Here is a 12,726-nt window from a genome sequence, read left to right as displayed (position 1 = left end):
CTTATCTTAAACTTGAAGTTGTTTCAGAGACTGATGGCTAACATGGTACTGTTTTGGTGTTGTTTACTGGTATTAATTTCGGGGGATTCAGTTCTGTTATATTTACTTTCATTAAGATTTTTTTTTTCTTAATCCTCTTTGTGTGTGTTTTAATGCTTTCACCATTGTTTGTTGTTTGCACTGCGGGAAATTAATGTACACCAAGGTTAAAAATGAATGCAATAAATGAATATTTCATTTAGATATACAGTCAAATTCATTGTTAAATGTTCAGGCCAAATTGAAATCTGCATTCATTTTGAATTAAAAGGTGACTTGAATATTGCCCATGATTTAAGCTTTTGAGTGTTGATGTTAATATCTTAACATGAAATGCACATTATTTAATATATTAAACCATAAGATAACCAGCTTAACACTGCAGCGTGTGTGATAACGTCACAAACATGTACAACTACTTATTGTAACACGTTTTCATTCCATTTTATGAAAGTCTAGATTAGTTGTGTTTTTGTGTGGTCCAACACTAACACCCAGTAATGAAGTTTGATATTGCAGGATCATATTTCATTCAAATTGCTTGTGTTGATAAGAATGTTTTTGTAATGTTAAGGTGATTTGATTTGAAAAGAATTAATTTAACTGTTCTTCAAACTGTCTTTTTTCCATTGGATATTTATTTCTTATATATACTGTTTGGTTGACAACTACCAGTACTTTCATCACTGACCTTGACCTTTGTTCCCCCTCACAGGGATGCCCCAGAGGCAACTGGTGATGAACCAGATGATGCAGACTTCGACATGCCGAAAGTTTACGAGGCAGTGAGTAGTCCGATGTAGGATGGTTCTGAATGATATTAATGTTTGTTTGGCTCATAGAATCATTATCATACATGTGCTATAGACGTATGCTTTTATGAAGGGTGATAAATGGGGATAAACTTGAATGGCAAATTCTGCTATATTCGTCCCTGTGCAAATCTCTGGATGCTCCTGAAATCAGTATTACACACGTGCTTCACACAGATCTTGTTATGAAGGGTGAAAAATATGGGTAAACTTCCATATGAATGGCGATTCTTGTATTTCCTCCCTAGTCCAAGTCTGTGGAAGCCTCTGAAATAATTATTACACACATGCTTCATATATTTACTTGCTGGTGAATATGGATTACTTGACATGGTAGATAAATTCTCGTATTTTCGTCCTAGTGTGAGTCTCTGGAAGCTCTTGAAGAGCGCCTCAACTTCTTCCTGCAACAGTACAATGACAGTATCCGTGGTGCCGGTATGGACCTGGTGTTCTTTAAGGACGCCATGACACATCTGGTGAAGATCTCGCGTATCATCCGGACCCCACGTGGCCACGCCCTTCTTGTTGGTGTGGGCGGATCAGGCAAGCAGTCCCTCACCCGACTGGCATCATTCATTGCTGGATATAAAACCTTCCAGATAACCCTGACAAGGTATGTGTTGGTTCTGGTTGTAGAATTCACAATTCTGATACAGAAAGACCCATGAAGATTCGGGGTGGAACAGGTCGTCAGCAACCCATGCTTGCCGTAAAAGAAGATTATGCATGTTGTAAGAGGGGACTGGTGGGATCCGGTGGTCAGGCTTGATGACTTGGTGCATGTCATCATATCCCAATTGTGTGGATTGATGCTCATGATGTCAATCACTGGATTGTCTGGTCCAGACTAGATTACATTGTATTTACAAACTGACATCATATAGCTGGAATATTGTTGAGTGTGATGCTAAACAACAAACAAACAAACAAATCTGATAGTTAGATTCATATGGTCCTGTGCTCCTGGGTATTGCAATTTGATTGTCAAAGTCCACTGATTGCGAGTTCAAATCCCAGATTTGTTTTGATTATTATGGTTGGTCTGTCTGCACCAGAAAGGTACACACCATTACACCGTTTATATGCCTTTTTCTTCAAGCATGCTCTCTCACATGTCTTTGACTGGCAATGTTTGCGGGTGCCAGAGCTGTGTAGCAAAGTGTGTCTGGAAAACAAATAACATGGGTTTTCACAATACCATTATTAATACTGCTGTGATTCTACCCTCAGGTCGTACAACATGTCAAACCTGCTGGAGGACCTGAAGTACCTGTACCGCACTGCAGGGCAGCAGGGCAAGGGCATCACCTTCATCTTCACCGACCAGGAGATCAAGGACGAGGGCTTCCTGGAGTACCTCAACAACATGCTCTCGTCTGGTGTGGTGAGTAGGCCGTGTGTCCTTAGTCTTACACCAAGGACATATGTTAAACTATATATACATATGAATGCTCTGGGCTGAGACATGTGTGTGATGTGGATGCTCAAAAGTTGTTTGATCAGGGTTACAACATTCAAGGCCTCAGTAAAGCTTTCAAAATGTTTTGTGGTAGATATGTCGGGGACATTTCCAATCTTGGTGCATCAGTGACAAAAATGATGTCCAATGCAATTTCTATGTGTTCCCATGTTTTTTCTGGTGAACATTTGACTTGCCTTTGCATGTGTTTGTGATGGGTGCCACTGGAGGGACAGGATGCGCTCACATTTTCGCGAACACCTAGTGTCATTTCTTTTTTATGGTGATTCATAAACACAAGCCCATAATACATTCGGAATCCTGAAATTGACTCTCCGTGTAGCAGATATTTCTTATGAATATGGAAAGATTTTTTTGTCAATTTACCGGGTATTTGATAATCATATTTATGTTTCTCTAGGTGGCTAACTTATTTGCCAGAGATGAAATTGATGAGATTCGTGGTGACCTCATCCCCATCATGAAGAAAGAGTTTCCACGACGACCACCATCCAATGAGAACCTAGACGAGTACTACCTGTCCCGTGTTCGCAACAATCTCCATGTCACGCTCTGCTTCTCTCCTGTAAGTAAACCTACAAACAGTTGCAGGAAAACAAAATTGAAGTGAATATTACAACAATCTCCAACAAGAACAGTGTGTCAGTCATACAGTTGTATCAGCAGCATCACAAAACGTTCAATAAGGTCTTGTCCTGGTTTGACTGTAGAGAAAGCCGATTAGGAAAATGAAGGTGTGCTGTAGATATTTCTCTGAAGGAAAAATTGTCCTGGAAGATCTTCAGATATGCAATCACCAGTAGATGACATTGTAGAAGCATTTTGGATATGCTTTTGCAACGTTCTTCACATGTGGAAATATCCAGATTTTTCTTCGCATGTGGAAGTTTATTCTTCTGAGGACACCCGGGAAACCTTTACACAAGTGGAAGTGTTTGGTTTGTTCTTCTGATGACACTGTTGACACATTTTCACCATTTGGACACTGTAGAAACAGCTGTAGAAGGAAAGACGTCTTTGAAAGTGTCCTGACACTGAGGAAGTTAATGTTGTTCTGCACTATACAATGTATCTAAATGTTTTGAGAGCATTTTAGTCAATGATGCATGTGTTTCAGGTTGGTGAAAAGTTCCGACAGAGGTCGCTGAAGTTCCCTGGTCTCATCTCAGGCTGCACAATGGACTGGTTCCAACGATGGCCGAAGGATGCTCTCATTGCTGTGGCCGACCACTTCCTGTCCCAGTTCGACATTGAGTGCAGTGCAGACGTCAAGAAGCAGGTCATTTACACCATGGGCACCATTCATGATGGCGTCGCGGAGAACTGTGTCAGCTACTTCCAGAGGTGGGTCAAGGTCATTTTTGGGAGGGTTCATTTATCTAAAGGTGTGCTTGGATGAGATAGCACTGTGACTAATCTCATAAGGGCTGGTCATGTTACGAATCTTCCCGAGGCAAGGGACATAACTCTGATATAGCCACTCGTGACGCTACAATTGATCTCAGAAATTCCAGCCTAGTTCAGCAAGGGTAGGAACTTGACTTTTAGGGTCAGTTAATTCCCTTGCCTCGGGAAGACGGTCATGTTAACAGTTGGGGTATTTTTTATTTCCGGAGCCTTGCTAAAAAAGCAATATGAAAACATTGCCTACAGACATTGATGCTGAAGCAAAGATGTTCTCTTGTGGATTGTTTGTTGAATAATGATAAGAAAGAAGAATTGTAAAATCAAGTGTAGACTAGTTACAGTGAAACCTAATGAATGCAAGATCGTATGTAAATGTATCCAGTGATCTGAAGTTCAATATAAGACCAGTGACAATCATGTCAATTTACGGACATGGCTCCAGAAAATGATTCTGTAGTAATAACAGTGAGTGAGTGAGTATGGTTTTACGCCGCTTTTAGCAATATTCCAGCAATATCAAGGCGGGGGACACCAGAAATGGCTTCACACATTGTACCCATGTTGGGAATAGAACCTGGGTCTTCGGCGTGACGAGCGAACGCTTTAACCACTAGGCTGACCGACCGCCCCTGTAGTAATAAGAGATATAGTAAGATTGAATGAAATCTTGTTAATCTGTAGAAACTATTTCAGTGAGATCACATTACATACACAGTGAATCACATTAATGTGTAGGAGCCATTCCAGTGAACCTCATACATGTATAGGAAGCATCCCAGTGAACCTCATTAATCTGTAGGAAGCATCCCAGTGAACCTCATTAATCTGTAGGAAGCATCCCAGTGAACCTCATTAATGTAGGAAGCATCCCAGTGAACCTCATTAATGTGTAGGAAGCATCCCAGTGAACCTCATTAATGTAGGAAGCATCCCAGTGAACCTTATTAATGTAGGAAGCATCCTAGTAAACCTCATTAATCTGTAGGAAGAATCCCAGTGAATCTCATTAATGTGTAGGAAGCATCCCAGTGAACCTCATTAATGTAGGAAGCATCCCAGTGAACCTCATTAATCTGTAGGAAGCATCCCATTGAACCTCATTAATGTAGGAAGCATCCCAGTGAACCTCATTAATGTAGGAAGCATCCCAGTGAACCTCATTAATCTGTAGTTAGCATCTCAGTGAACCTCATTAATGTAGGAAGCATCCCAGTGAACCTCATTAAGGTAGGAAGCATCTCAGTGAACCTCATTAATGTGTAGGAGCCATTCCAGTGAAATTGTCTGAATTTCCAGGTTAACATGTCTTACTGGTTCAGAGTTATGTTTTTAAGGTTTTGTATCCACACTCCACTCCAGTATTGTTTGGAAGTGGGGGACAAACAGGGTCCCAACCAACGAGCTTTCACTGTATATATTTCAGGCATGGATAGGTTTTGAATGAATATCGTTGAAGGTAAAGGTCAGCGATGTTGATGTACACAATATTTGACACCATTTGCATGGATTGTTGGAAATCGCCTGCTTCCTACTGTTGCATGTAACCATGGTAACCACTTGTGTAGTATCTGTGTGTCTGTGACTCAGATACCGACGTGCAACTCATGTGACACCCAAGTCTTACCTGTCCTTCATCAACGGCTACAAGAGCATCTATGCCGAGAAGAGGAACGAAGTGGGTGAACTGGCCCAGAGAATGAACACAGGTGTGTAATAATTGTGTCTGTATGATGTGGTTGTTTGAAATGTTTATTCCAGAATCTGCTTAGACACAAATGACCAATGTCCAGAACCCCCTTAGACACAAGTGACCAATATCCAGAACCCCCTTAGACACAAGTGACCAATGTCCAGAACCCCCTTAGACACAAGTGACCAATGTCCAGAACCCCCTTAGACACAAGTGACCAATGTCCAGAACCCCCTTAGACACAAGTGACCAATGTCCAGAACCCCCTTAGACACAAGTGACCAATGTCCAGAACCCCCTTAGACACAAGTGACCAATGTCAAGACCCCCCTTAGACACAAGTGACCAATGTCCAGACCCCCCTCAGACCCAAGTGACCAATGTCAAGACCCCCCTCAGACACAAGTGACCAATGTCAAGACCCCCCTTAAACACAAGTTACCAATGTCCAGAACCCCCTCAGACACAAGTGACCAATGTCCAGAACCCCCCTCAAACACGATTGACCAATGTCCAAAACCCCCTTAGACACAAGTGACCAATGTCCAGAACCCCCTCAGACACAAGTGACCAATGTCCAGAACCCCCTTAGACACAAGTGACCAATGTCCAGAACCCCCTTAGACACAAGTGACCAATGTCCAGAACCCCCTTAGACACAAGTGACCAATGTCCAGAACCCCCTTAGACACAAGTGACCAATGTCAAGAACCCCCTTAGACACAAGTGACCAATGTCCAGAACCCCCTTAGACACAAGTGACCAATGTCCAGAACCCCCTTAGACACAAGTGACCAATGTCCAGAACCCTCTTAGACAGAAGTGACCAATGTCAAGAACCCCCTTAGACACAAGTGACCAATGTCCAGAACCCCCTTAGACATGAGTGACCAATGTCCGGACCTCCCTGAGACACAAGTGACCAATGTCCAGAACCCCCTCAGACACAAGTGACCAATGTCCAGAACCCTCTTAGACACAAGTGACCAATGTCAAGACCCCCCTCAGACACAAGTGACCAATGTCAAGACCCCCCTTAAACACAAGTTACCAATGTCCAGAACCCCCTCAGACACAAGTGACCAATGTCCAGAACCCCCCTCAAACACGATTGACCAATGTCCAAAACCCCCTTAGACACAAGTGACCAATGTCAAGAACCCCCTTAGACACAAGTGACCAATGTCCAGAACCCCCTTAGACACAAGTGACCAATGTCCAGAACCCCCTTAGACACAAGTGACCAATGTCCAGAACCCTCTTAGACAGAAGTGACCAATGTCAAGAACCCCCTTAGACACAAGTGACCAATGTCCAGAACCCCCTTAGACATGAGTGACCAATGTCCGGACCTCCCTGAGACACAAGTGACCAATGTCCAGAACCCCCTCAGACACAAGTGACCAATGTCCAGAACCCTCTTAGACACAAGTGACCAATGTCCAGAACCCCCTTAGACACAAGTGACCAATGTCCAGAACCCCCTCAGACACAAGTGACCAATGTCCGGACCTCCCTGAGACACAAGTGACCAATGTCCAGAACCCCCTCAGACACAAGTGACCAATGTCAAGAACCCCCTTAGACACAAGTGACCAATGTCCAGACCCCCCTTAGACACAAGTGACCAATGTCCAGAACCCCGTTAGACACATGTGACCAATGTCCAGAACCCCCTCAGACACAAGTGACCAAGGTCCAGAACCCCCTTAGACATGAGTGACCAATGTCCAGACCCCCCTTAGACAGAAGGGACCAATGTCCAGAACCCTCTTAGACACAAGTGACCAATGTCCAGAACCCCCTTAGACACAAGTGACCAATGTCCAGAACCCCCTCAGACACAAGTGACCAATGTCCGGACCTCCCTGAGACACAAGTGACCAATGTCCAGAACCCCCTCAGACACAAGTGACCAATGTCAAGAACCCCCTTAGACACAAGTGACCAATGTCCAGACCCCCCTTAGACACAAGTGACCAATGTCCAGAACCCCGTTAGACACATGTGACCAATGTCCAGAACCCCCTTAGACACAAGTGACCAAGGTCCAGAACCCCCTTAGACATGAGTGACCAATGTCCAGAACCCCGTTAGACACAAGTGACCAATGTCCAGAACCCCCTCAGACACAAGTGACCAAGGTCCAGAACCCCCTTAGACATGAGTGACCAATGTCCAGAACCCCCTCAGACACAAGTGACCAATGTCAAGAACCCCCTTAGACACAAGTGACCAATGTCCAGACCCCCCTTAGACACAAGTGACCAATGTCCAGAACCCCGTTAGACACATGTGACCAATGTCCAGAACCCCCTCAGACACAAGTGACCAAGGTCCAGAACCCCCTTAGACATGAGTGACCAATGTCCAGAACCCCCTCAGACACAAGTGACCAAGGTCCAGAACCCCCTTAGACATGAGTGACCAATGTCCAGACCCCCCTTAGACAGAAGGGACCAATGTCCAGGGTAGAGAAAGGTTTCAGTAGAATATTAAGTAAGCAATTAAAATAATATCATGTAGAAGAAGTGGAGTCTGAAATTATGTTTAAATGTATAAATCCATATGAAGTTGCATTTGAAATGTTTAGGGAGTAAAGACCTAATTACTACAACTGTGAACCAATTTGTAACTTCATCAACTCCGCATCTACATTTCTGACCCTGAAATGATATACAACAATCAACCCCTAAGTCCCTGTATTTTTTAAATGTCGCCTCACCACCTCCGTGGCCTGGTGGTAGAGCGTCTGCCCAGAGAGTGGAAGGTTAGGGGGTCGATCCCCGGCCACGTAAATCCAAAGGACTTTAAAGGATTGTACTTGTTGTTACCCTGCCTGGTGATCAGCAATCAGCAGCTTAAACAAGTACTGGTCGGCTTGGAGTCAGTATACTGTGTCACCTTCTGCCATTGTTCCAACCTTCCATTGTTCCATCCTTCCATTGTTCCAACCTTCCATTGTTCCATTCTTCCATCCTTCCATTGTTCCATTCTTTCATTGTTCCATCCTGCCATTGTTCCATTCTTCCAACCTTCCATTGTTACATTCTTCCATTGTTCCATCCTTCCATTGTTCCATCCTGCCATTGTTCCAGGTCTTGAGAAGCTGATTGAAGCATCATTAGCTGTCGCAGAACTAAGCAAGGAGTTGGCAGTCAAGGAAAAGGAGCTTGCTATTGCCAACGACAAAGCAGAGAAGGTCCTGAAGGAAGTGACAGTGAAGGCACAGGCTGCTGAGAAGGTCAAAGAACAAGTTCAGAAGGTTAAGGACAAAGCTCAAGCCATTGTAGACGTTATTGAGAAGGACAAGAAAATAGCCATGGGCAAGCTAGAGGCTGCTAAACCCGCTCTGGAGGAGGCCGAGGCAGCGCTAAACACCATCAAGCCTGCTGACATTGCCACAGTGAGGAAGCTGGGTCGGCCGCCACATCTCATCATGAGGATCATGGATTGTGTGCTGCTGCTGTTCCAGGGGAGACTGGAGCCCGTCAAACAGGACGTGGACAAGCCAGAGTTCAGTAAACCCTCCTGGGGGGAGTCACTGAAGGTAATGTCTTACCTGTAGGGCATTGTGTTATGTGTAGGTCATTGAGTTACCTGTCGGTCATTGTGTTACCTGTCGGTCATTGTGTTATATGTAGGTCATTGTTACCTGTCCATCATTGTGTTACCTGTGGGTTGTTGTGTTATCTATAGGTCATTGTGTTATCTATAGGTCATTGTGTTACCTGTCGGTCATTGTGTTACCCGTGGGTTATTGTGTTATATGTAGGTCATTGTGTTACCTATAGGTCATTGTGTTATGTGTAGGTCATTGTGTTACATGTCAGTCATTGTGTTATGTGTAGGTCATTGTTACCTGTCGGTCATTGTGTTACATGTGGGTCATTGTGTTATCAGTAGGTCATTGTGTTACATATAGGTCATTGTGTTATGTGTAGGTCATTTTGTTATCTGTCTGTCATTGTGTCATATGTAGGTCATTGTTACCTGTCGGTCATTGTGTTATCTGTAGGTCATTGTGTTATCTATAGGTCATTTGTGTTACCTGTAAGTAATTGTTTTACCTGTAAGTCATTGTAATACCTGTTGGTCATTGTGTTATATGTAGGTCATTGTGCTACCAGTAGGTCATTGTGTTACCTGTAGGCCTTTGTGTTACTTGTAAGTCATTGTGTTACATGTAGGTCATTGTGTTACCTGTAGACCGTTGTGTTGCATGAAGACCGTTGTCATTGCTATGGCAACAAGATCGGAAGTGGGGTATAATCAATAAGTGTACCTTCTTCCATATATGGAGCATGGGTAGTTCACTGGTCAATGACATATTTTTTTAGCTGTGCAGAGTTGTGTCCCTTACCACTCAGTTTCCACAATCTTAGGGTTGAAGGCCACACTTGCCCTTATCATAATCCTAGGTTTAACAGCATGATGGATCAATCCATGATTCCCTTCAAAGCAGCTTTGGGGCGGTCGGTTCGCATTCGCTCGTAACGCCGAAGACCCGGGGTTCGATTCACGATATGGGTACAATATGTGAAGCCCATTTCTGGTGTCCCCCGCCATGATATTGCTGGAATATTGCTAAAAGCAGCTTCAAACCCCTTTTTCCCTCACTGTTCCAGATGATGGCAGGCACAGGCTTCCTGCAGTCCCTGATAACCTTCCCCAAGGACACCATCAACGATGAAACAGTGGAGCTGTTGACACCCTACTTTTCCTCTGAGGATTACACATTGGAGACAGCGAAGAAAGTGTGTGGCAACGTCGCGGGTCTGGCTGCCTGGACGAAGGCTATGGCCTCCTTTTTTGCCATCAACAAAGAGGTGTTGCCTCTCAAGGTGAGAAATATGTTTAAATGAAGATAAACTAATCAATACTGGCTTTCAGGTCAGGTCTTTATTGTGGATATTTAAATGTGTCCTTGTTTATGTTTCATAGATGTTGTTATTGTTATTACTGTGTTATTACACAGGGAGTTATGATTATTATACTGGTAATCAGGGGCGATCTGATAGCCTAGTGGTTAAAGTGTTTGCTTGTTGATACAATAAACCAAACGTTGTCCTCCATAAAGTTGTATGTATAGGATAAAACATGTCCGATGGTTGTTATGATATTTAAAAGCGGTAAGCCCCTCGGGATTTTCCGAGGGAAAGGGTTTTAAATTTCATATCAACCCGAGGGGAAGTGTTTTATCTTACTTATAAACCGATTTTGAACCTTAAAATTATCCCTAAACTAAATTTCAACCCATTATAAGTGTACAATAAAGCACGTCCAAGGGTTCTTATCACATTTAAAACACGCATCCCAAGGATAACGGTTTTAGATATGATAAAAACCCGATGGGAAGTGTTTTGTCTAACCTATGATCCGAAAAAAGAAACTTAAAACAACATTTATCAACATTTTTATGTTTCGAACATACTTTCCATGAACCTTAGGAAACGGGCGTACAATATCTGTTAAAATCCCTGGGATATTATAACACACTATATAGCAAATATGACTTGAATATCCTATAAAATCCCGGGGATATTATATAAAATCCCAGGGACATTACAACGTCCCTGTTTATGAGATTTAACCCAACTGGAGAACATTGGATGACGTCACCGGAGGTTTATAAGTTTTCTTATTTACTTACAAACTTTTAAAAAAGCAATAAAACAGTTAAGAGTTACCTCCCCTCTTCATCAGGAAGCACAAATGGAAGAACTAAGGGAAGGTTATTTACTGGATGGTGATGGAGACAGTATCATGAATAAACCAGATAACATCATTTCACAAACCAATGGATGTTTCACAGCTTTGGGTAAATCTACAAATGTATGAACATATTGTGCTGCCATTGCTAATGTTCGTCCATTTGTCTCCCAGGCCAATCTGGTGGTACAGGAGGCAAGACTTCAGGTTGCCATGGGAGATTTGCAGACGGCCCAGGAGCAGCTGGATGCCAAGGAGGCCGAGCTGGCCATTGTGAGAGCACAGTACGACAAGGCCATGAGCGAGAAACAGGTGAGGAAATCTAGTTAATTGAGAATTATACAATACACGTCGAATACTTGTACTCACCAGCCAAAACAAACACGAATACCATACATGTTGCTTAATATACGAAGACCTATCTTATTCAAAAGATATTAGATTGGTACGATGCACAACAAACATACTGGTATGATGTCTGAACCAATGCTCATGAATGCATCACATGTGACGTCATAGATCCATGACTTGAGATGCACCATTTGTCTTGTGCAGGATTAGTGTGTTAAGTTTGGAAATCACGTGCAGCATATCGTGAGAAGAATAAAGTCACTCTGTGGTAAGACTTGACTGATTGTTAGTTTTGTCATTAATTGATACACATTGGATACATCTCTTCTTAACATACATACTTCTCTACATGTTTCTATGGTTCACGTATCTTTTGGAGTATACTTTAACTTCATGGTTCATTACGTAAGAGGCAGATCTGAGGAGTTGTTGGCAGCATAGGGTTACTTTCTTTTCCAATTTGTTCTCAATCGATGGTTTGCAAGTTACATAAACTGAATTAAGAATTATTTGTATTTATTTTATTGTATGTCTGTACTGTATGAATTGGTCCATGTGATGATAGGTTGTTGTGTATAAGACCACCTCCGTGGTCTAGTGGTAGAGCGTCCGCCCAGAGAGCGGAATGTCCGAGGTTCGATCCCCGGCCACGTCATACCAAAAGACGTTAAAAGATGGTACTTGTTGTTACCCTGTCTGACTCTGTGTCTGAGTTGGGTATCCATGTTAAACTGTGGCATGATATCTCAGTGTGCTAGCACTATAAATCGGCATCAGTCCGGACTGCCATCAGACGGCCATTCTAAAAACAGCCAATCGGTAAACAGTAGTCTGTTATTGGACATGGCTCATTTTTGTTCTGTTTAGGAATTATAAACAAAAAAATGACATTGCTTGGTTAACCAATCCAATGCTATGGAAACACTTGCAGTTCATTGATATGATGTGATGCTGTAGGCTCTGATGGATGATGCTGAGACGTGCAGACGGAAGATGAATGCCGCGTCTGCTCTCATCAACGGCCTGGCTGGGGAGAAGGAGAGATGGACGGAGCAGAGCAAGGAGTTCAAGGCTCAGATTGGAAGGTGAGCTACACGAGAATATTGGAACAACTAGTCACAAACACATTGGTTTCTATATATGGGTGTAGACCAAAACAACTGAGTTTATGTTTATGGCCACTTTAAGCATTATTCCATGAATGTCATGGCAGGGGACACCAGATATAGGCA

The 12,726-nt window shown here is 43.1% G+C and overlaps 1 protein-coding gene across 6 annotated transcripts in view; it reads left to right on the top strand.

The window, feature by feature from the left end:
- LOC124144838 (dynein axonemal heavy chain 5-like) overlaps window positions 1-12,726 on the top strand; it is a 110,544-nt gene that overhangs the window by 80,879 nt on the left and 16,939 nt on the right. For all 6 annotated transcript variants that reach the window (XM_048397433.1, XM_048397434.1, XM_048397437.1 and 3 more), the window contains 10 exons: window positions 755-824; window positions 1,214-1,467; window positions 2,085-2,238; window positions 2,735-2,899; window positions 3,452-3,678; window positions 5,329-5,447; window positions 8,530-8,981; window positions 10,060-10,275; window positions 11,318-11,455; window positions 12,452-12,579. In XM_048397433.1, coding sequence (XP_048253390.1) covers window positions 755-824; window positions 1,214-1,467; window positions 2,085-2,238; window positions 2,735-2,899; window positions 3,452-3,678; window positions 5,329-5,447; window positions 8,530-8,981; window positions 10,060-10,275; window positions 11,318-11,455; window positions 12,452-12,579 — 1,923 coding nt within the window. The remainder of the gene's footprint in view (window positions 1-754; window positions 825-1,213; window positions 1,468-2,084; window positions 2,239-2,734; window positions 2,900-3,451; window positions 3,679-5,328; window positions 5,448-8,529; window positions 8,982-10,059; window positions 10,276-11,317; window positions 11,456-12,451; window positions 12,580-12,726) is intronic.

This window comes from Haliotis rufescens, unplaced genomic scaffold, assembly GCF_023055435.1.
Source record: "Haliotis rufescens isolate VD_foot unplaced genomic scaffold, xgHalRufe1.0.p SCAF_17, whole genome shotgun sequence".
Lineage (NCBI taxonomy): Eukaryota > Metazoa > Mollusca > Gastropoda > Lepetellida > Haliotidae > Haliotis > Haliotis rufescens.
The sequence above is the reverse complement of the archived record's forward strand: the minus strand, read 5'-3'. Positions and strand labels throughout refer to the sequence as shown.